General features: G+C 35.5%; 2 protein-coding genes across 2 annotated transcripts; one reads left to right on the top strand and one right to left on the bottom strand.

Annotated features, from left to right (window-relative positions):
- The first annotated feature begins 1,634 nt into the window (after positions 1 to 1,634).
- LOC115961686 lies at positions 1,635 to 6,530 on the top strand. The gene is made up of 4 exons (XM_031080623.1): positions 1,635 to 2,439; positions 2,609 to 2,985; positions 3,313 to 3,811; positions 6,490 to 6,530. The coding sequence occupies exons 1-4, from the start codon at positions 1,635 to 1,637 to the stop codon at positions 6,528 to 6,530; spliced, it is 1,722 nt and encodes a 573-aa protein (XP_030936483.1).
- Positions 6,531 to 20,324: 13,794 nt separating this feature from the next.
- LOC115958910 (protein COP1 SUPPRESSOR 2) lies at positions 20,325 to 22,897 on the bottom strand. The gene is made up of 6 exons (XM_031077176.1): positions 22,548 to 22,897; positions 22,151 to 22,438; positions 21,834 to 21,957; positions 21,534 to 21,607; positions 21,091 to 21,248; positions 20,325 to 20,809 (listed from the first exon to the last, which is right to left on the bottom strand). The coding sequence occupies exons 1-6, from the start codon at positions 22,658 to 22,660 to the stop codon at positions 20,646 to 20,648; spliced, it is 921 nt and encodes a 306-aa protein (XP_030933036.1). The 5' UTR covers positions 22,661 to 22,897; the 3' UTR covers positions 20,325 to 20,645.
- Positions 22,898 to 25,196: the final 2,299 nt, after the last annotated feature.

Below are 25,196 nucleotides of genomic sequence, written 5' to 3'. Positions count from 1 at the left end.
TGCCCCCAATTTTGGAGAAAATTAAGAACGAGCCATTCTTCAAATGGCCAAACAAGATGACTGGAAACCCCAAGAGGTGCAACCAGAGTCTTTATTGCAAATACCATCAGGACCAGAGGCACACTAAGAAGACTGCAGGAATTTATAGGACCATCTGGACCAGCTAGTTCGAGAAGGGAAGTTGAAGCATCTGCTGCACCATTCCAGTAGCCAAGCGGAGCAGATAGGTTCGAACCCCCGGAGAGATGCTTCTTCAAGACCTCCTCTGGGAATGATCAATGTCATCTTTGCTGCTCCTGGGAGGACCGATTCTTGTCCTTCCAGAGTGATGTCTGTGTCTAGGCTATCCACCGAGGACAACAATTCGGAGCCAAAAAGAGCCAAGAAAGAAGCCCCACAGATTCTGGGCTTCTCGGACGAAGATAAGATCGAAACCACCCAACCCTATGATGATGCTCTGGTGGTCACACTCAGGATAGGGGGATATGATGTGAAGAGAGTGTTGGTAAACCAGGGCAGTGTTGTCGAGATAATGTACCACGACCTGTACAAGGGGCTGAATTTGAAACCCAAGGACCTAACGGCGTACGATTTCCCTTTAGTAAATTTCGAGGGAAGACTGTTACTCTAAGAGGTCAAATTAGACTACCCATACAGACCAGTTCGAACGTGGTGAAAGTGGATTTCATTGTGGTGGATGCTTACTCACCCTACACAGCTATTATGACTAGACCTTGGCTTCATGCCTTAGGAGCCGTCTCTTCTACCCTACACTAGAAGGAAAAATATTCGTCGAAGGGTCAGGTTAAAGAGATTGTAAGGAGTCAGTCCATGGCTAGGCAATGCATGGTGGCTACCATTTTACATCGACCCAAAGCTGAGTCCTTGGCCTTTGCTGAAAAGGGCTTATAGCAATCAAGAACTCCGGTATTGCCCAATAATGGATTAACCGAAGAAGCGAAGTGTGAAGATCTAGAAAAGGTTATTGTTGGTGATGATCCGGAGAAATTGTTTAGGTCGGCTCCCAGCTACCTCCCTAAGAGAGGGAAGAGCTAATTGAGTTCCTTAGAAAAAATGTGGACGTATTTGCATGGAGTGCTTATGAAGCTCCAGGGGTGGACCCAAACTTCATTTACCACCATTTGAATGTCAATCCATCTGTTACTCCCAAAAAACAACTTATGCGGCGCTCATCTAGAGATCATTCTAATGCTATCAAAGATGAGGTGACAAAGCTTCAGCAGGCAGGGGCTATCAAAGAAGTTTTCTACCTTGAGTGGCTGGCCAATACTGTGGTAGTGAAGAAAAAGAATGAGAAATGGCAAGTATGTTTGGATTTCATGGATTTAAACAAGGCTTGCCCAAAAGATCCCTTCCCTATGCCTCGAATAGACCAGCTGGTAGATGCTACTGTAGGCCGACCTCGAATGAGTTTTTTAGATACCTTTCAAGGATAACATCAAATACCACTAGCTCTAGACGATCAAGAAAAGATAGCTTTTGTCACTCCCACTAGAAATTACCATGACAAGGTGATGCCTTTTAGCTTGAAAAATGCGGGATCCACCTAAAGGATGATGACTAAAATATTTGAACCCCAATTGGGCAAGAATATTGAGGTCTATATAGATGACATGGTGGTAAAGAGAAAGGTGGTGCCTGAGCATATGGAAGATCTCGGAAACATTTTTGAAATTCTAAGGAAGCACAAGCTATGCCTTAACGCTTTCAAATGCTCTTTTAGTGTAGGATCAGGCAAGTTTTTGGGCTATATGGTGACTCACCAGGGAATTGAGGTCAATCTCGAACAAATTAAGGCGATAAACAGTCTACAACCACCTCGAAATCCCAAAGAAGTTCAGAAGCTAACCGAAATGACTGCTGCTTTGAACCGATTTATCTCTCGATCAGCAGACAGATGTAAACCCTTCTTCCTATTGATGAATAAATGGAAGGGATTTAAGTGGACCGAGGAGTGTGCTTTGGCCTTTCAGAAACTTAAAGAATATCTATCTCAGCCACTTATCATGTCCAGTCCTCAAGTAGATAAAGTCTTGTTTGCTTATATCGCTATAACCCCTCATGCTGTAAGTTTGGTATTGATACGAGTTGACAGTGGCGTAAAACGACCAGTTTATAATGTGAGCAAATCACTGCATGAGGTCGAGGTTTGTTATTTACCACTGGAGAAGGCCATCTTAGCGGTGGTGCATGGCACACAAAAGCTCCCCCATTACTTTCAAGCACATACAGTTGTCATCCTGACTCAGCTTCCACTTAGAAATATACTTCAAACTGCTGATTACACGGGGAGTATCGCTAAATGGGGCACGATCCTAGGGGCTTTTAACATCAAATACATGCCTCGTACCTCTGTCAAGGGCCAGTTCGTCGCGAACCTAGTGGCCAAGTTCGCTATAAGAACCTTCATTCTAGAAGGTATATGTTGATGGAGCAGCAAACCAAAGGGGATCCAGAGTGGGGCTAGTTCTGATCTCACCCGAAAATCTAACCATTGAGAAATCATTAAGATTGGGCTTCTCAGCCACAAATAATGAGGCTGAATATGAAGTTTTGTTGGAAGGAATGTCCATGATTTAAAGAATAGGAGGAAAGGCAATAAGGATGTTCTTGGACTCAAGACTAGTGGTCGGCCAAGTGAAGGGCGAACTAGAAGCAAGAGATGAAAGAATGCAAGGGTACCTAAGTCAAGTTAGGCATTTGGAATCAGGATTTGAGTACTTCAGCCTACTGCACGTCCCTAGAAGTGGAAACACACATGCTGATTCCCTAGTCACGCTTGCAACCTTCTCGGCACAGAGCTTACCTTGGGTTATCCTTATAGAAGACTTGTGCAAACCCACAAAAGTAAAGGGAAAGATGGTCCATGTTCACCAGGTCAGAGTAAGGCCTAGCTGGATGGATCCCATAATACTATTCCTAAAAGAGGACATTTTGCCGAAAGACAAATCAGAAGCTGATAAGGTAAGGAGAAAGGCGCCTCGTTTCTGGCTGTCTAAGGACCAAAAATTGTACAAGCGCTCTTTTTCCAGTCCATATCTACTCTGTATTCATCCTAAGGCATCAGAGCTACTCCTTAAGGAGTTACATAAAGGGATTTGTGGAAGCCACACAAGAGGCAGATCTTTGTCTCACAGAGCCATCATTCAGGGCTACTGGTGACCAAATATGTAGAAAGAAGCGCAAGAATATGTGAAGAAGTGTGAACAATGCTAAAGATTTGCACCAAATATACATCAATCAGGAGGAGTTCTTAACCCCCTATCCAGCCTTTGGCCATTTGCTCAATAGGGTTTAGATATAATTGGCCCTTTCCCCAAGGCAGCAGGGAACAAAAGATATCTGCTGGTCGACACTGACTATTTTACTAAGTGGGTTGAAGCTGAACCCTTGGCAAACATTAGAGATATAAACGCCAAGAAATTTTTTTGGAAAAATATTGTCACCCGGTTTGGGGTCCCTCACACGCTCATCTCGGATAATGGCCTTCTGTTTGATAGTGAATCTTTCAGGAGATACTGCTGTGAATTGGGAATTACGAATAGATATTCTACCCCAGCTTATCCCCAAGGGAATGGACAAGCCGAGGCTGTTAACAAGGTCATAGTGAATGGACTCAAGAAGAGGTTGGATGATACAAAGGGAAAGTGGGTGGAAGAACTGCCACATGTCCTGTGGACGTATCGAACCACGCCTCGCAGATCAACAAGGGAGACTCCCTTTTCAATGACTTATGGTGCCGAGGCAATTATTCCTTTAGAAATGGATTTCCCAACGCTAAAGACTAGCTGTGAGAGACCGCGCCCGCACCCGCGTCCCCTTTTTTTTAAGATGTTGGGCCAAACTCACGTGAATAGATGGAGCTGTGTTATTGCCTCTCAAAATGGAGGTTCGACTGATTATATTTTCCCCTTTAGATTAAGGGTTTTACAATGGAGTCACCACTTATTTAAGTATTGGAAGAAATAAGAAAACCAAAATTGAAAAATTCCTCATTTTATTTATTTGAAATTGAATTTACATTGACATAGGAAATTACATGGTTTTGGTTCTAGATACAATCTAAGATAAAATACATGGCTTTATTTCCTAGTTACAATCTAAAAATCGAAAATTACATGTATAAGTATTTGATCTACTAACTCTTAATCTAGGCTCGAAGGTTATGTTACAAGGTGGGAAGGTGTTAGGCAACTACCTTGCCCGGTGACACCGGTCTTTTAGACTATAGTGGCCAACATTCATATCATATCATCCAATATGTTATCAATCAATTTACATGTTGAATTTAATGTGTGTGCATGTGATAAGCCTAATTCAATTTATTAAGCATTGCATTTGGGATTGAAAAATAAACTCTAGTGAATGTGTGTGGATGGTGATATCCTAGATTCAAGATTTAAAAGAATTATTAAACAAACATCTTTTTCATGTTTTTTTATGTGGATTTAAGATCGAAACTAGTGTTATGCATGAACATGTGATGAACAACAAAGAACATATAAAGAACACATAAAAACATTTAAGAGCATTCAAACATATTCAAAAGAATTTAAATAGTTACTATCATGCTTTAATCCTAAATTCTCATAATGGCAACACAAAAAAACAAGTTAGGGAAAGAGATTATACCTTCATGCAAGATCCATATTATGGAGGAAGAGACTCTTGGTAGAGGTCCTAAGGGTGGAGAAAAAGAAGAGTTAGGAAAGGAAGAGTGAGTCTTACTCAATACCTTGAGTCTCAGGAAGACCAAGATATAACAAGACTACTCAACTTCACTAGAACTCAAGAAATGGGAAGAGATGGGATTTTTTGTGTGTCTTGGAATAAAGGAAAATGGGGATTTATATAGTAATGGTGGAGGAAATATGAATGGAAGGTCATTTAATGAGGGTTGACAAAGAATCATGAACCTAGACCTCATTTTAGCCTTTGGGGAAATCTGGTGCATTAAATGTGGAGATTGGTGAGAGTAAGGAACAAGCCAAAATTCGGTTTTCCTGTAATTGCTGTAATAGCCTATAGAGACAACTTCAAAAAATCATATCTGACTCAATTCTAATCGAAATTATCTCATTCTTATGCTTAAATTGAAGCTCCGGATGTCTAGTTTCTAGAAAAATTAACCTCATTCACAGATTCAAAATATTCTGAGAGATATCGATGAAATGGTGAGCAGCAGTCATTTGTTAGAAAATTATTTCAGCACAATTAACATTAATAGGTCCCAAATTAGCTCCCAATTAACATTAAATGGCTCCAATCACTCCCATTTAAGACTTAATTGGTTCCAAATTTGCCATAATTAAAAAATAATTGCACAAATTACTCATTAAATAATTAATGTTTATCTATCTAATTAATTAGGTGTATGCAACCTCACCATAAAATGTAGTTTTAAACAATCAAATTATGACTCATCATTAATCTCAAATTGATTACAATTATAACCAATTGGAATCAATTGTTCATAATCACATATGGTCGAACTCAATTTGTGATAGTGCATCTCGGCCATTAAAACTTGATTTGATGATAACTTTTGATCTAATGGTCCGATTAGGGCTTATGACCAGTCGATTTGATCATTACAACATCAAGATCATTTTGGTAAAGTGAGATTAAGGACTAGTGACCAGAATCAAGATGTATATTTCCAATACAGAATTACTCTTTTACACTCCAAGTGAGGTTAAATGCAGGTTGCAAAATGAGGTGTCAACACCAGCTCATTCAGTCCGAACAGTAACAATAAGTTGCTAGAAAAGAGCTTGGACTTTATTAAAGAAAGAAGAGAAAGTGCAATGGTCCAATTGGTATACTACCAACACAAATTCAAGCAAGATTATGATGCCATTGTAAAGTTGAGGACATTAGCGCCTAGTGACTTGGTATTAAGGAAAGTTCTGGGCACTGCAAAGAACCCAACAGGGGGAAAGTTAGGGCCCAATTGGGAAGGACCATATCGCATCACTTCAATAGCTAGTATAAGGGCATATTTTCTAGAAGACTTAGATGAGCATGTAATACCGCATCCTTAGAATGTAAACAACCTAAAAAAGTATTATTATTAATGAAAGTTTCCTTTGTCAATATGTTCATTTGTTGTATAAATGCATTATACTTCCCAATGACATCTTTATAAGTGTTAAACAAATCCCAAGTTATTTCAAATCTCTCAGATCACATATTTGTGTAAAATTAACACTCAATGGCATCTTTATAAGTGTTAAACAGATCTCAAGTTATGTCAAGTCTCTCGGATCACATGCTTGGGTGAAATTAATACTCACTAGAATCTTTATGAACGTTAAACAGATCCTAATGCATGTCAGGTCTCTCGGACCACATACATGGTTAAAATTAACATTAATATCTGATCCCCCAGACCATATACTTAAGGGAAATCAATATTTGATGGTATATTGCTAAGTATTAATACTGGGGTACTAATTGGTGAAACAGGTCCAGGATTACGCATAAACTCCTCAGATTGTTACTTTTAAACGGACAAAAAGTCCTCATCTGTTTGTCTAAGTGTCGGGCAGAATGTAGGATGTTTGCCCCTTCTACTTTTTACAAAGTAAATTACTTACCTATAATAGATTCGATCTTCATTACAGAAAGATCAAGTCACAGTGCAATTATATGGCAAATCTTTTTACTACTGATACTTAGTCAAATTATTTAAGTTGATGACAAGTTGCTGTCATTAAACGTTATTAAAGAAAGAGTTATAACAAGTCAAGTCTATTGGCAATAGTCATAATCTTAAGGGCATATAAAATAAAGACACATAGAATAAGAATAAAAGTCTCTTCATTAATCAAAGAAAAGTGCATTACAAATGACGGCAGAACACCATTACAAAAGAAATATATACACATATAAAGCTGCAAAAGAAAATCCTATACTTAGGCCTTCGCCTGCGAAGGGTCCTTCTTAAGATCAGCCTTCTTGGATTGGGAATCCTCAGCCTAAGACTTAAGCTCTGCATCCTTAGCTTGGGCAACCACATCCTTGATTGTAAGGGCATCCTCGAAAGGCTTGGCCATCATCGGAGGCTGAGTCTCCTCACCCACCCCTGGAAGGAGAGCTTGGGTGGTGGGGAGTTACTCAGGGAGGGGGACCGCATCCAGAATCTCTCGAATATCCTCTGGGAAGAAGATATTCTCAACCCTCCTCAGCTTGGAGTTTGCAGGGACTCCTGCCCAGTCCACTGCTACCCTCCAGGACTCGGTGTAGTAGTCCCTGCACACTACGACCACCTCTTCGGACAACCTGGTCTTCGTATCTAGCACCCCATGTTCATAAGATGCTTTCACTGTAGCCTCAGCAGCTTCCCTGGCCACCCGAGTTGCATCATTGGCTTTCTGCAGCTCCGCCCTAAGATCCAAAATAGTTTGCTTTTCGGTAGCCAGGTTTATCTCAGTTATCTACAATTTTTAGCGCTGATCCTCCATCTACCTCTCCATGGTTTTTAGGCTCGCCTCAGCACTTAGGCGAGCCTTGTCCGCTTCCTTTAATTTCTCTGACAACTAGGTGTGTTCTTCTTTAAGGGTCCCGAGAGCCTTCTTAACTTCAAAGCTAGAGTGGGCCTCAGTTTTAACCTCGTCATGAGCATTCCTGACCCACTCCTTGGCCACGGAAACTTGTTGAGTAAGCTATATGACAATAGTAGAGTGATCAAATATATGCATATGAATGAATATGAATCCTAGCGTTAAACACAGAAGAGTATTGACTGACTTACCATGGCAAGGTCCCTCTTCAATGACATGAAAATGTCAGGTTGCCTAGTACGCCTAAAGCCCTCCATGTCCCAGGGGAGAAGAAGGGGTTGCTCTAGGGCCTCGGTGAGGACGGTGGTGTACCCCCTTTGGGACTCCCAGATAATGGCATCCCAAGGAATGGGAGCACCCTCCACCTCTAGCCGAGGGGCCCAAGAGCACTGCCCTCGATGTACTTCAGCTTCATCTTGGCTCTCCACTGATTTGGCCCTTTTGTCCTTGGGATCCTTGGCCTTCTTTTGTTGCTTGGACCCCTTTTGAGGCACCATCTCACCTTCCTCCAAATCTTCTACTGGCCTTTTCTTCCTCAAGTTCGGAATGGCCTTCAGTCCAAGGTCAATAGGAGGCGAAGGAGGAAGAAGAGAAAGACTGTGAGGAACTTGGCTTTTGGGAACTTCTTTTGAAGTTGACCCTTTGTTCTTGTTCGCTAGCAACCCCTTTAAGCCTGCCTTGGCTTCAAATTCATTCCTTCTTCTTCAACTTCTTAGCTAGTGTTGATCCGAGCGATAATTAGCTTCGGAGGACGGGCTATATAGAATCTGTCAGACTCATGTTCAGAATCTAAGAGCTCCACAGGCCTTTCTGGCGCTTCTTCTGCGTCCTCAAAATGGAACTGATCGATCTCGGCATCAAGAGTATGACGAGAAGAGGCTGATTCCTCTCTCAAAGCAGCTACCTGAGGAGGAGTACGTTGAATGGGCAGCTCAACGGGCAGAAGGTCTCTCCTGGACAAGAATCCCAGCTTAGATATGTCTATCTGAGCTAGCCTAGAGTCACCAACCTTTATTGCTTGACAGCCTCCTGGTATATACATGAGATAGGCTAGTACTCTAATATCAAATGAGCGACTCAGAGTTGCCCGTCTTCGCTTACAAATATTTCAGAGCACGGTAGTTTGTTGAGGCCCGGTGCATTGACAAAACTAAGCCTAGGAGCAGTATGATTTTTATCTGCAAAAACATTCGAGAAGAAAATGTTGGTTAGATCACTAAAAGCCACTATCCGAGAAGAGAAAGTGCTAAGCACGATTATAAGGAAAGCTTAGAAGACTAAAGTCCCTGCCAAGGGATCTAATCCTACGGTACCCCACCTGGTGTTCCCACCCGAACTGGACAGTGAAGACCGTCGTGCCACTCCCCGGAGATGACCAGATAATCGTCCTTCAAGTCCTTGTTGGACTTAGGAAGACAGGATATCAATCTGACCACTTCAGATCGGGACTTGAGGTAATATCTCGTGCTGGTGAAGGAATGACACTCGTACATATGAACGACATCGTGCCACATGAGTCCTAGGTTCATCTAGTCATTCAGAGCATCTACACTTCCTAATACTTTAAACATGTTGGGGGCGCACTAATGGGGGCACAGTCGATGATTAAGCAGGTAGTCTCTGGTTATCCTACCTATGGGGAGTGTCATTCCTCCCTCTATAAAAGCAATCATGGGAATGACAACTTCACCCACTTTTCGGTCCATAAATACTCAGTCTGGGGAACAATATTCTAAAACCACCCCCTGGGGGATATGGTACTTGGCCCTAAAACCCTCCATGCCCAACGGAGAGTCAACTAGATGTTTAAACCTAGCCATTTGAACAAACTAAGAAGACACGAAAGAAATTTTTTGGAAAGAAAGAAGGCCGAAGAGATGGTCGAGGAGAAGAAGAAAAATTTAAAGAAATAGAAACTTACAAAAGTAAGTGTGTTAATCCTGGTCCTTTAGAAATAATCTTTCGAAAATTTCTTAAGGAAAGAGTTATAGAGGCTTAGGAATTTATAGTGTTTTGTGAGTTGGAGCATTGGGATTCTCTAGAGTACTTGAAGATTTCTGAAGTAAAGAAGAAAACGAGTTTCCTCAATGCTTTATATAGAGGGAGAAAATGAGTGGGAATACTCCCACTCAAAAGTCTAGGAAAAATATCAGCCATTGGATTGGCACCTCACCGTTGGATGCGGGCAACATAGCGTCGCTTGGAGAAACTAATTACGCCTCATGGGCTACGAAGCGTCAGTAGCAATTATAAGGCACATAAAACCGCACTCCTACACGTGTGAATCAAGGAATCAGTTGGTCTTATCTCTTAAAAATCAAAACCCCACTTTTTCTCCTCGGATAAGAGGGAAAAACCGGAATTTTGAGAGGCTATTGTAAGGATAAGGGCCTAAGATCATATATTGGGCCTTGGGCTTTGTCCGAAGACATTAAAAGGTCCAAGGAGGAACAAATAGTTATTAGGGGTGCCAATTTAAAGTCTCATAAGTAAGGAACGAATAGAATGTGATCCGAGGAGGAACTCCTCCTCAGATATTATGAATGCAGCTCAAGTATTTATTCCAGCAATTAGAATGACCCTCCAGGACCCTCCAGAAAGCTCCAATGATAGGGACGTACCTCATGAACATACGAGAATGAAGGAAAGGAAACCCAAAAATATCTAAGAAAAAGCTACTACCACAGCATTAAATGCACTGTAGCTACTTTTCTGGCCACATTTATATGGAGAAGACCTCTAAACAGTGTTGCCTTGGCTATCACAACTCACAGAAAGCCAAAGAAGGTGTCTGATGGGACAGGTACTCAAGTAAGGGCTCAGACGACCAACAAGTGTAGGATCAAGATGATCCTAATGGAGCTATATAATGTAAGAGATCCTCCATAAGAAGGGGATCATAAGAAAAGGAGAGAAAACACTGTAGCAATTTAAATTATCTTTGTATCCAATTGTGATCAATTTATACAAGGGTGACCTCTTCGGACTGAAAGTCCATTGATATCAAAACCTTCTATTTATGTTTGATTGTCATTTAATTTAGTACTAGCCATTGTCCAACTCATTAGAGCCTAATTCTTTGACCCACTCTCTACAAATTTATTGTACTGGGCTCATTGGGCCAAGATCCTATACATTTTAGGCCGTAAATCGTGTCCTTACAGGTTATATTTTAATTTTTTATCTTTTTAATTTTATTTTCTTTGTTTGTTACATGTTATCCTATAAAATTACAAAATAATTTAATATTATTCTATTACATAACATAACTTGGATAATTTGGTGTTTACAACTATACATTTTCTTTTCAATATTCTTCTACGCATCTTATCTATATATATAGCCAAAACCTCTGAAACTCTCACAATTTTCCAAGTCAACAGAATATTTAAATAAAATTATCATTTTATAAAAAATGATAATTTTTAAAAAATTTAAAAATTATTTTTTAGCCTCTGAAGCTCTCACAATTTTTCACGTCAGCACAATATTTAAATAAAATTATTATTTTATAAAAAATGATAATTTTAAAAAATTTTAAAAATTATTTTTGTAAAACAAACTTAACAAGGAGTAAAACTCTATTTCTCTAACAAGTCTAACTTAAACTCAAACTCAAACGTTGGTAATTTATCTCTAAATTTGTAAAATTTCATTTAAGAATTAATTTTTTTTTTTTAATTTACAAACCGATTTCTTTTTAAAGGAGAAAACACCAAATTGTAAACACTCGATAGTTCTCAAACTATCTGTAGCCGCCTCTGTTCTTTTTGAAACCCTATGTTATTTTGTTTTCTCTTTCAAGGAGATTGCCTCTATGTCATAATAGCACCATAGGAACCTACAGAGAACATCTCATGGGCAAACACATCATCAAAGATGCTAAGAAGCCTAAGATGGTTACAACAAGTTTGGGTGAATGTAGTTCTCTTCACGTAAAGCGATAAGCAAATATGACAAACAGGTTTGCGGCAAACCTTTTTTTTTTTTTTTTAAATTTAGACCCATTACAATTTAAAATTTATTGCTTCATGGGTTCGTGTACTTTTTTCTTTTTCTTACATTTCTCTTTTCAATAGTCATATTTTTTTTTTATGAATTGTTTCAATAACTTATTCTTTAATTATATATCTTTTTTGGCATTTTGGAAGTTTTAACATCTGAATTTATGTTAGTTTTTGCAATATTTGAACATGTTTAGTAGATTTCTATAATTATACCATGCATCATTCTTTTGAAGGTAATCAATTTTTCTTTTATATTTCTCTATTGTGTAATCATATACATTTTGTTTTATTTCAAAAATTTGTAGAAAGTAAATCTTATGATTCTTTAATATTTTTTGTTATTTCATAAGTTTTAACATTTGAATTATTCTTTTGATGGTAACACATATTTTTCATATATTTCTCTATTGTGTAATCACACACACACACACACACACTTTTTTTTTTTTTAATAATTTGTAGGTTTTGAATCTTTTTATTCCTTTCAATGGTTATAGCCATGGATTATTTTTTTTGAATATAACTCATCTTTCTCTTATATTGGCTTCTTTATCAAATTGTAACACAAGTTGAAGTCATACAAGAACAAATCATGCAATGGTGTAGTTTCTGAATCAATTTAAAATTTTATTAAATTATTTTAGTCTACTTCACAAATAGGTAGGTTCCCATGCATAGCATGGGTTAGCAACTAGTTTTATATAATTTTGTTATTTGTCTCACATTCTTTTCGAAAAAAGGTGATTGTTCTCTCTCTCTCTCTCTCTCTCTCTCTCTTATTAATTCTTTCTTGCAACTCTATTTTAGATTGATGATTTTTTTTTTTTTTTTTTTGTCTCTACTTTTGGATGATACACTTTAGTGGTGTGTTTTTTGAGTTATTTATCACATGTACTCTCTATACCTCTTATAGTTTTGGTTTGAGTTAATTTTTAGATATTTTAGAAGTTAGAAGATTATGTATTTGAATGTCTCTATAAATTATTTGAGTAATATCAATTATAAATTTATGATGAGGTTTGGTTATCATAATAATCTTCTTAAGAGAATGAGAAATTCAAATAATTAATTTTGGAACTTAAAAATTTTAGTTGTAGGAAAAAAAAAAAAAAAAACCATAACACACTTACAAAAGTTTGAATAATATAGATCACTTGAAAAAATAATAATATTTCTATCTTTTTATTTCAAAAAAAAATAATAATAATATCAATCAAATGCGCCTAAGTTTTTCCCCAAAAAAAAAAAAAAAAAACTCAAAATAATAGAATGATATATTTTAGAGATGGAGATATAAAAATTAATTTTAGAAATAATATCTTCAGTACATTTTATAGAATAAATCATACATTATACCACGTTACAAAATAGTTGTATATTCCCACGCATCGTGTGGATCTACGACTAGTATATATATATATATATATATATAAAAGCAAAGACCTCATACAGGAGAGCATGAAGTTCTACTAAGTGGTCCTTAATAGAGTGATTTTGCACACAAAACATGGGCTGACATCAAAAATAAACAAAAGGTTTTGTCCAAGACTAAAGTTGATAGCAAGCCCAAGCCCATTTTTATAAAGGGTCATGCTAATGGATGCCCTTAAGGTAATTATAAATAAACCATATTAGAAAAAAATTTTAACACCACTTTCATGAGAAAAATAAAAAGTTGTTAGAAAAATTAATTACTTTATCATATTTCTATAAAATGCTTCTAAAAATAGTTCTTAAACCAATGCTCTTAGAGCATTCATTAACATTTTCCTTTTATAAATTACATTAAACCCAGCCAAACTCTAATGAATAATAAATAATAATAACTCTTACAATAAACCCCAAGTACTATACAGATAACAACACTATGGCTTCGAAGTTCTCTCTCATAATGCATGTTGTCTTTAAATGTCAATTCTTCTATCAGTTGCTTTTAACGTCTGTAAATTCTTATCTATATCTTCTTTTGAATTATTATCTATATACCAATTATCTGTCATTGTTTTTGTTAAAGGTGATCTATGATGGGGTTCAAATGTGCTTTCCTGTTTCAAAGGTGAATTAGAGCTTTCATTCTTTCATAGAGGTCCAAAAAACTATCAATTGATCATCTTTAAAGACAGAAATATTACTTATTGATCAATTGACATAAAATGACAAAAAGAAAGATAAACAAGACAAAGAGACAGAGATATGTTCTTATTCTCCTATTGCTTTTTTGCATAAGTACCAACATAAAGTCCAATCTACAAAAGAACTTAGTAGAAAAGACATAAAAGACGGAAATATGGATACAATCTTTTATAATCAATATGCATGGACTAATAGTATATGGACTGACAGTATGATAGAAGTACTAAATGACATATTTACACCCTTTATAGTATCCTTAAATATTCATAAAATAGATAATTTAATAAAAGAAGCTTTGACAGATTCTATTACATAACATATTAATTGTGGTAATTTCTTGAATAAATACAGATTTAATTTCTTAACAAATGAAGTTAACCATACGTCCCTGATAGATTTCCCCCAAATTATTACAGTAGTTGATGAAAGACTTTATGGAGAAGCTTTATTTCACATATTCTCACAAAATGAGACATTTAGTAATACTTACAAAACGGATAGAATCATGGCAAATTTTGTAAAGTTTTTAAATTTTAGCCCCTCTAACATTAAAAGACTTCATCATGATTGCTCTTATACCACTACTCAGCATGAGCACAAAGATGTACAGAAAAAAGTTTGTTTTATTATATATACTTTTCATATAAAATATTTCAAAAGAATTTCAAAAATAAATTTCAAAGAAGCTTTGCAAGAAAATATTTGTTCCAAATATAATCCTCTTCCCAAAACCCAATTACAGACTACTATGAATAAAAGATCCTCTCCAAAAGACAAGGGCAAGGCACCAGCGGTGCAACCCAGAGGTATCCAAAAGCCTTCAGTAAAAATTTCGGATATGCATGAAGGCGTCTCGATAGAGACAATATCCCTTCAGGATACGTTGCTAGTAGAGGCAATGTATTCATGTGGTGAAAACAGTGTAATTCTGCAAAAAGTGCTCCGCACTGATCTCATGTTTCAAGACGGAGAATTTACAGACCTTCCTCTTCATATTAAACTACTTCTTGATAATTTACAGGCAGCCTTCACCCTCAGACAGAAACCCTTATTCCAAATGACCCTTCAGGCTTTGGAATTACATCTTGTTAGCACCGGGGCATTTATTGAAGCACTCGGTTGTCAACTCCCTGGCAAGGAGGATGGAGATTCAAGCTCCACAAAGACAGAACTACAGTCTCTAAAAAGCTATCTTATGGGAACAAGCTTTTCAAAACTCCACCCTAAGATTCAGCAAAAAACGAGACTTGCTATTAGAAACTTACCCCCTGAAATCCAATAGAATATATTAACTCATAAAGCTATAACAAGTTCTTATGATAGATGGATGTATCTTTTTAAAGTATTAGTCTCTACAACATTTATCAGAACAGAAGACATGACAGGTGAAATATGGTTATATCATAAGGCTACATGGTATGAGAGCTTTGGAAATTCAGACAGGGTTTATGAAAGAACAAGAGACAGATATAATCCCTACCCGGGATTACTTATCAACATAGAGACAGAAGATCCAGTAATCTATGATCCTTTATGGTTATCTAAAATGCTAGAAGCAAGGTTTATTAGCAAATTAATTATAACTTCTACAATTCAGATTAGTTTATTCCCCAAAGTCATCCAAGAAGCAGCAACACAGATTGGAGGACTTAATTATATGAAGATGGAAATCTAGAGTACTCTTCCAGTTTGGGACACTAGCTATTATATGGAAGCTTAGCCAACACACATTTTAGTCCTTATCCATGATTGGAGTTGTATTCTTGAATATAACTGGTATACAGGAGATACTTATTTATCATTTGATGATCCAGGTGCTCTGGCTCAAGAATTGTCTAATTTCATGTGTAACAAGATTTATGAAGTACAGAAAGAATTAGATAGAGGTTTCCATTTATATGGCTACACCGACAGGATAGCTGTGTATAGTCCAAGACCTTCAACAAGAAGGCTTATTGGGAAAAGAAGGATTGTTAAGGATCCCAGATTGATGACAGCTAAGGATCATGTTCCTGTTTTCCTTCTTATTTCATATTGTGCTCTATGTAACGATTATGGAGTTCTCCACGAGCATGAGCAGTATGAGGACAACTTTGATCCGCTAGATTATGATAACTACGCGGATACAGATTGATAGACAAATAGACAAAATGCACAGACAGACAGAATGCTCTCTCGAACAGACAACGGCAACAAAATGCACAGACAGACAGAATGCTCTCCTGAACAGACAACGGCGACAAATCACTATTCACTAGTCCCGAACAAACAATGGCGACAGATCACTATTCACTAGAGACATATCACTATTCACTGGAGATAGATCACTATTCACCAACATGCATGAATAGCTTCTAGACAGACCCATTACAGTCCAAACAAATACAGACAGATTTTAAGTCACTACTGTTCACTAACATGCGTTCCCTGACAGAATCCCAAATAGTACAATTCACAAATAGTAAAACTTTTACTGTTCAGAATTCTAAAAGATTCTACCGACAGATTAACTCGGGTTCATTTTACTTAACTCAGGTTACTTTTGGAGACCCACCATAGTTCACTCTATCTATAAAAGGACAAACTCTGAAGACAAAAGACAGGTCAGAATTTTAAGGTTCAATTCTCAAGTTCAAAGCTTAGGTCTAAGATAGCTCTCCCTCCCTCTTAGAAAGACTTTTGTAATCTCTCCTCTCTTGTAATCCTGTAACCCTTTCCTTCTAGACAGATATAATCTTGTAACCCTTTATAGATTTTACTTTGTAATCTTGTAACTCTTCAGACAGTGTTTATTTTCAAGCTTGTATCAAAGACAGTTTGTTTTCAAGTTTAATCAAAGACAGAAGTTTTATTCAAGTAAGATTTTACTAGTTTCTGTTGTCATATTCCATACTCGTTTTAATTTATCTTGACTATATCTATTTTGCTATTTTCTTCTTTATCATCTATTTTATCATTGTTTATGCTTCTATATTATTGTTGTGGAACAACAATAGAAGATATTATAAAGGTAAGTCTAAAGACAAGAAAGAAGAATCCAAAAGAAAGAAACATGATAGACGTAGGGAAAGTGACATTACTTGCTTCAAATGTGGGAAAAAGGGACACATTAGCAGATATTGTAACTTTCAAAAAAAGATAAATAAACTTGATATATCAGGAAAATTAAAGGATAGACTAATGAGTATAATAGAACTGACAGATAGTAATGAAACAAATAATGAAATTCACCGTACTTAAGTATATATATTCTTAAGTATGTGTGTATATATATATATATATACATATATATAAATATATATATAAATTAAAAATTTTAAAAAAAAAAAAAAAAACATTTCCTACTTTTGTTGACTATTCTAGTCTTTCTTTTGTTCCAAGTGTTGGCTACTCCTATCAAAAGACCTAGCCTAAGTGATGATAATAAGAACCTAGATAGTATAATTCAATAGAACAATTACACCAATACCTATCTGAAAACAATAGGTCAAAAGCTACAAGACATAGAGGACAGAATAATACCCCCTTCTACTTCTATAAAAAATGAAAATATGTCTAATACCCCTTTGTTTATCCCTCATGAAATACCTCCTCACCTTAGAGCACCTTTAAAGAAACCCATGACAGAGAAAACTGATAATTTGCTTAATGAAATAAATAAATAAATAAACTAGACTTAATGAAATTAGAATCATTAAAGGATATGGAGCTATTAAAAAACAAGAATATTATAACGTTAAATACAACAGACTCTTCGGAGGATGAAGAATCAGAAGACAATCGATTGACAGATTTGATAGATTTATCTTATATAAATAATTTGGAATCACAATTCACAGATAAATTACAAATTAATAAATTAACTTTAGCATCTTCGTCGCAAGATCGTAAAAAAGGAAGAATTGAAGATTTATACCCCAGAAAGAATTGGTATCCTAAACCTACTCCCCCTGATTTACAATTTGAAGAAAGACATACTTATGTTAATTCATCTTATTCGCCAGATTTAATTTATGAATGGAATAGAATGTCAGAATATGAAATAATAAACCTTTTACATGAAATGACTTTGCTCACTAATGTTTACAAGAATCATGGAAAACAGGACCATCTCAGACAGTTAAGGAACTAATTTTTATGTTCAATATTGTTTCTTTCCCTACTTTCTTTAGCTAATTGGAAAATTTTAGAATTACTCACAAATGTTTATGGGTATTAGAGAACAATAGGCCTCAGTTTTGAATGTATATAGAGGAAAAAAAAAAAAAAAAACGGAGCAAAAGATGATCACTAATATGTTGGATTCAAATTTGTTCAATGTTTCTATGTTATGTTTTAATGTTTCTTTTCATCTTTTTTTTTCTTTTCCATTTATTGTGCAAAGTTTAGTTTTCCATAAGAATTATGTCAGTTCGAACAAATGACTATATCTACTAGATGTTCAACAAAAGGCTTCCAATAAGTAATTTAATTTTTTATTCTCATTTGATTTTTCCTCTTTTGTTTCTGTATAGATAAATCACTTGTGGTGGAGCTTAATGATCTTAAACACTGAAAGAGATCACAAGCAGCATATGCAGTTAGTACTTTCCTAATTCCAACTCATTCTTTTTTCTGTTTTTGCTCAATGAAAATTAGTGCTGACCTATTCAACTTCTTAGAAAAGGTTTTGCTTCCTTTTTAGGGAGCCAGCGATAAAATGTTATGTCAATGGAAAATTGTAGTAATGCAGCATGTACTTGATTAGTGAATCTCATTGAAATATTAAGCAATTCTAATTGAAGATTTAGTTGCAATTCATTTCTTGAATAGGGAAAAAGTTGAATGGACTTTAGTTATAATCATAAAGGTCAATCCTTAACTTGCAATACTACCCCAAGCACAACCATCTGCAATCTCATATAATGCAGACTTTTGGCATCATACAATGACTTGAGGCAACTCTTGAATTCCGTTCATATTGTATCACATAATTTTGATAAATTCAATGCATTAAGGATCTGTTTGGGATCCGCTTATTTTGCTAAAATTGAAAACTTTTTGTTGAAAGTACTGTAAATAAAAATAAAGTTAGCTGAAATAGTACAGTAGAACCCATGAATAATACCAAAAAGTACAATAAGACCCATGAATAGTAAGTTAAATAGTAAAATAATCTGACTTTTTAATTTAGGGCCAAAACGCACACTAAGACATGATAAAGCTATACACAATTAACGTTATTTTTTGGGCTAAAGTTTCAACAGAGCTAACTCCATTATGGGTTTTTGGGCTGTATATTATAGTTGACTAAAGAAAACATGCAAGCTTATGTCAGACAGCCTGTACTGAACATAAAGAACCTAGAGTGCAAAGAGCTATCAAAGAAAGGGTTGAAAGAATTGCAAGGGTGGATGGTGGACAACTGGGTTCCTAGAAATTGCTAATTTAGATATTGAAATGGCTATTGAGGGAAATTTAGAGCGAGGAAAATGACTAAAATTATATGTTTCAATGGAGGTTTGAGATATTTGAAGCTAGCCAACCTCATATTAAAATGAATTTCTTCTGAATATCTCTCAATGGTCCTGTATCCAAGCAGAGTTTGATTCTTGCAATTTTTTAGGGTGGTGCTTTATTTTTACATTGTCTCTATGAGATTATATAGCATGGTCTTCAAATTCCTCTTGAAGCACCATTTGTAGAATTAGATCCAATCCTGCCTGAAGAATAGTAGCTCTTTATAAAACTCATTTGAGCTTTGGAAGAACATAAGTTCATTATAAAACTCTTAAGACATTTGGAAGAAAGGTAGCTCTTTAAATTATTTGCATCTTTATCATATAAACGTTTGAACATTCCTCTTGGATATGACATTTTATGTTCCATGTTTATCTATATAAATAAATTTAAGGTTTAATGTTATACATGATTAATAAATCTGTGACAAGTAATGATTTACCTTAGCTGTTTATACAGGCAAATTTTGAGGAACATAAACCTATTAGTATGCCCAAAGGGGTTTTTAAAAAACACTACTGAGGTTTTCCCCCAACCCTCTTCCAACTTTTGTAATCTCCTATAAATTATATGGTGATATATGCTCTACATAGCATGCATTATTTTTATGCATACACAGATTATACTTTTACACAGTTTTTCCATGCATAGAGATATCACATTCTTGCTTAACTTTATTTGTTTTAACACCAATTGAAAGGAAGTCTAATGACATACAATATAATTGAAATTGATTCCTTAATTATTATTACACATCAAAAATATTGTACATACTACATAGGCTATAAAATAATGCTTTAAAAAAATATTTGAAGTTTATTACACGTCATAAATATTGTACATACTACATAGGCTATAAAATACTGCTTTAAAAGACATCAGCTAGTTATAATCAATGGAGCTATGCATAAATGAACCGAGTGTGCATGTGTCCATGTGCGAGTGTATGTCTGGTTGTAAGACATTTAAACTTATAATCTACCACACCCCATAATCAACACCCAGAAAATAGTATAAATTACAATTAACACAGCTAGGCACAAATAGATCCAGTGCATGCTGGACTGCTTAATCAACCTAGAAAACCCAGATGGCAGAGTGGCAGATCAAAAGCATAATGGATAAATAGAGACAATCTTTCTCCCTTAGGAAAGTTTGTTAGTTGTTAAAAACAGAAAGAAGTTGGAACCTAATGAAAGGACTGTCAGTTGTCATCCGCAGAATATAGGCATGTAAACCTATTCAAATAATGTACAGATCATCAAAAAGATTAATGATTACAACAATTTTACTGCAACATGACTTAAGTGTCAAAATTTAACCAACTGCAATGTAGCATAAATGACATCATCGGACACAGTACAGAAATTATTCTTCAAACTTAGTTGTAACAGGTGCTGCTGCAAGAATCAAGAGCATGTTATCTCCGCATCACACGGTGGCGTTCTCGTTTACGGAAGCGCTCTAGCATGAACTGATCTGTTGCAGCTTGCCTTTGTCCAGCTGCATCTGTGCTAGTTTCAGTTTGTTTGGAACCAGCACCATCATCTGGTAAACTTCTATCTTTGTACAGCTCAGGATGTTCTGCAAGTTTCTCATTGGTCGTTAGTAGAAGGTAAAGGGATCAAAATATGACAAGGAACAAGGCCAAAAGCCCATAGAACATTGCAGATATGATGAAACACATGCAATATAGCAAAGTTGAATAAATGGTTAACACAACAAACCAAAGCATTCCAGAGTCCAGACTCACCTGGCCTTCTACTTCCCAATTTGGTAGAAAGTCAATAAAAGGTAATGCACTCATATTATCAAATGGCAAAAGTAGGGAATTAAAAATATAAAAAAAAAGTTAGATAAACAACCTCTTCTAAGTTTTTCAGCATAATCCTTGCCACGTTGGAAATAATCAGCACTGTAGCTTGAGGGGAGGTTAAGATCTGATTTTGGCCTACCCATGAGCCTCTTCTCCTGCAGAAGCTTTTTGGCAGCCTCTGTTTCCTCAATATTTCTCAACTTGTATCTGCAACCATTTCAAAGAAAGAATGAATCCTAATAAACGCCTGCAAATATTAAGTTTTCATCTATCATGGAACACGTCTATAATAACTTCTTTCTTTTATGAAGTGGTTATACACATGACCATGTCATCATGTCAGTAATGCACCCAGGGTCCAATCAACCACTTCAGCTAAAGAAAATAGAGTACAAAAGTAGCACCGCAAATATAACAAATGAGCACACCAGATGGTTATAACTAACACTAGTAATAAATATCATGTGGAAAAGAAAAGGAAACTAGGCATACTCAATGGGAAGCTGAACCTCAGCGATTCCAGTGGTCCACTGAGTAGAGCTCTCTTCTGAGTTTCGCCTCTTCACCTGCCAGCAAAGAATCCCAAAAAGATCAATGTTTACATTAAGTAAATAGCAAGGAATGAAATTAGTAGCTAACCATAGTAAACACAAAACATGTTTAGTTATGCATAGTTTGGTTCAATACACATAAATCATCACACCCATTTGGTCCATAGATAATGGAACAAAGAATAAACATTTATATGTGAAACGTAAATATCTGAATTTGATCTATTTGTCATAGAGTCACCTTAAGATGGTCAGGAATTTTGTACAATTCATCTTCAGCACGCTTTAATTCGTTCTCAACTTGATCCGTGGATTCAATTGTCCTGCCCCTCTTCTTGGCCAATTCTTGTTCCACATACTTCACCCTATTAATAAAATTTTGAAAATCAATAGCTTTAATCTTAAAATTGGCAAAACTTAGGTACTTCATTAGGCGCATTACATTAGGTTCCCAGATTAAACTTAAACAACTGGTTGCATTGTTCAACACTTTAGGGAACTTAATGTACTAAACCTAAGCAACAAAATCTAAGTTTTAAGTGATAGATAGAAATTTACATATTGGGATCCTCAACCATGACAGCAGTTTCTTGAGCAAAGTTGTCTTGAAGTACGAGGTCTTCCTTCTCGGCATCGGTGGCGTCATTTTTATTATTAGTGTCGTTAACAATATTTCGATTGTTACCCACTTTAGAAAAACCAAGTCCAAACCCAAGACCACCAATGACAGCGCCACCGCTTGTTGTTGTTTGTGATGTTACATTATTACTAGTACTAGAAATTGCAGGGATTCCTGATTTCCTTTCCCTCTGTTTCTGCAGGAATTTCACTTCCTCCAATGCCATTCTATACTTTTATTGAAAAATAAAGGAAATCCACTAAGTATATGAAAGTAGAACACAACCAAAAGAAAAGAAAAAAGGGGGAAAGAGAGAGAGAGAGAGAGATGGGGTACCTTCTTTCTTGTTCGTCATCGGATTTTACTGGGTTTTCCTCCCCTTCTACTTCTTCCTCTTGAATACTGCTTCTTTTCCTGAAATTCTTCTTCTTTTGCTGCTGCTGCATCATCTCGACCTCTCAAAAGGAAAAAGGAAGAGAGTTTGGAAGCTTTCTCTGTCAGATTGGTGGAGGGAAAAGGGATTTCCTTTGCAAATCGAACGACTAGATTCTTTTGCTCTCTCTGCTCTTCCTTCCGTCTTTCCAAATCAATTCAAACCCTTTTGGCTAAAAACTAAAATCTGATCTACAACTACAACGCTTCGTTTTGGTATACATTTTTTTTTCCCTTCTCTTCCCAAAACGCACACATTCTTTTTCTTTTTTCTTTTTTTTTGGGCTAAATAACACTTTTATACCCTAAACTATCACTTAAATTACACTTGATCCCTAACTATCAAAAGTTCGAAATGCATGATTAATCCCAAAACTATAACTCTATTTTAATGTCCTCTTTACCATTTGTTTTGGTGTTAAATCTTATGGAATTTAGTACTGAAAGACAAATTTACGCCTCCCTTCAAAACATATGGTTAATGGATAAATTGGTTTTTTAAGTGAAATGTATTTATAAAATTAGGGGGTCAATCGTGCATTTTAATAATTTAGGTGGTTATATGTGATTGGGCTAATAGTTGATAGGGTGTAACCCCCCCCCCCCCCCCCCTTCCCCTTTTATTTTTCTAAATGCCTAGCTAGCAAGTAGTAATGATTAGAGCTTAATGATGTATCTCAAGACTCTTGGGTCTCCTTCCTCTAAAACCATTTATGACTCATTCTTAAATTTTAGAATAAAATATCCTTTTTTTTAATTATGAGTTCTTCTATAGATATAATAAAATCTTACAACATTTTTCACAACAAGCTGATTTATCAACTAATTATAAGTCAAAATAAAATAAGATTATACTTGAACCCACCATAATTCAAAATAAAAATGTTGTGAGATCTTGTTGTATCTTTAGAATTTCTCTTTTAATTACTCACTTTTCAAATGTATTTTGTTTCTCACTTTTCACGTTTTATGTATTTTTATTAAAATATTATTATCAATTTTTTTGCTTAATCTTTTTTTCCCTCTAGATAATTCAATAGTTACAATGGGGAAGGGGATTTTGACCCTTCCATTTAAAACACCCAAGTCCACCATCTCAATAGACAACCTTTTAAGTATAGATTGAGTGAAATAAAAATAAATGGAAAGCGCATGATATTGGCCTCTATAGAGTAGGTATGGCAACATGGTGGGGGCGAGATTGGCTCAAGAGTGCCCTAGCCCTTCCCCGTCCTCTCTTTAAGGCAAGAAAAAACCCATTCAAGGTGGGAGCAAGACAAGTTGGAAGTAGATTAGATTGGGGGTATTTTTCCTCTCTAATAAGAGAGGAACAATCGTGAAAATCTTAAAAAAGAAAGGAAAAAAAAACTAGTGTTTTGTCTAATGGTAATAGAATATGTATTAAAGAAATAAAATATGCATATAAAAGATATATTTTAACTCATATATATACACTAATTTAGGGTAGGGTGAGCAAAACATGTCTCTACAAATAACTTCTTTGAGATGGGAAAAACCTGCATCGGCAATATGTGGAGCATTTTTGCTATCCCTACTATAGACATGCATTGGAACTTTTTTGAAAAAATTAAAGGGTGTTAGCTAGTTGGATGTAGTGGTTATTTTTCATGACTAGATATAATTTGATTAAAAAAACCTTTAAACAACTAGATGTGAATGATTTTACATTATATTTCACCCTTTTTTTTAGGACATTTTATTTTAGTTTATTTTTAAAGGTGACATCCCTTTAATAAGTGGGATTTAAGTGGTATTTAAATAATTATACATAAAATGAGATTTTTTTAAACTGTAATTAGATAAATTAAGGATAATAAACAAGATAATAAATCATAATAACTGAATATTTTACACACACATAAGCGATATATGGTAGAGTTATTTGTGTAACATTCGTGGGGAAAAAAAACAAAAGAACAAATTTGTTTCCAAGCTATTAGCCTACTACTATCTCCCACTAGAAGTCCATTAAATTGATTTATTTTGGGTTCTCGTATCACAGTACATATAGATTAAAGAGTAGTGTTTGTTACACAAACTTTGTTACATACTTTTTTTGAACTGAAATTGTGAATTAATGACACAATTTCAAGTTAAAATCGTATTTTCAACTCATAATTTTAGTTTTTAAAAAAAAAAAATGTAGACAAATTGTGTGTAACAGCTTTTTTATCCATCGAGTTCTTTGTGGCTTTCTATTTTTTGCAATGCTAAGCCAAGAAAATAGAAAATAAAAAAAGGGGTTCTTGCTGACTGCAACACATAATGCTTTTACACTTTTACGTCTTTACCTACCATAAATTGATGTTTTAACCGACTCCATTCTCTTAAGTTGTTCTACCAAACTTCAGACAAGTTTTTTTGATAAGCGACTTCAGACTAGTTATCATTCAACCAATCACTCCCAAATTATATAATTAGAATTCGCCCGTACTGTACGCAACAATGTCGAATGCTTGTTCATACCTTAAAAAACAATTATTGATTTGAATATCAAATCATAGCAAACCTGAAGAAAATGAATTAAACTCC

This window comes from Quercus lobata, chromosome 9 (assembly GCF_001633185.2).
Source record: "Quercus lobata isolate SW786 chromosome 9, ValleyOak3.0 Primary Assembly, whole genome shotgun sequence".
In the NCBI taxonomy this organism is placed as follows: Eukaryota; Viridiplantae; Streptophyta; class Magnoliopsida; order Fagales; family Fagaceae; genus Quercus; species Quercus lobata.
This window is presented reverse-complemented; position numbering and strand designations above follow the sequence as displayed.

Excerpts from the sequence above, each read along its gene's own strand:
- LOC115961686 (XM_031080623.1), top strand. The coding sequence starts at position 1,635 with ATGGTGGTAAAGAGAAAGGTGGTGCCTGAGCATATGGAAGATCTCGGA. Across the intron at positions 2,440-2,608 it reads AAGAACCTTCATTCTAGAAG|GAGGAAAGGCAATAAGGATG; the intron begins GTATATGTTGAT and ends TTTAAAGAATAG. Across the intron at positions 3,812-6,489 it reads CCCAACGCTAAAGACTAGCT|GTCCAGGATTACGCATAAAC; the intron begins GTGAGAGACCGC and ends TTGGTGAAACAG.
- LOC115958910 (XM_031077176.1), bottom strand. The coding sequence starts at position 22,660 with ATGATGCAGCAGCAGCAAAAGAAGAAGAATTTCAGGAAAAGAAGCAGT. Across the intron at positions 21,249-21,533 it reads GAGGTTCAGCTTCCCATTGA|ATACAAGTTGAGAAATATTG; the intron begins GTATGCCTAGTT and ends AAATGGTTGCAG. Across the intron at positions 20,810-21,090 it reads TGCTGAAAAACTTAGAAGAG|AACATCCTGAGCTGTACAAA; the intron begins GTTGTTTATCTA and ends AGAAACTTGCAG.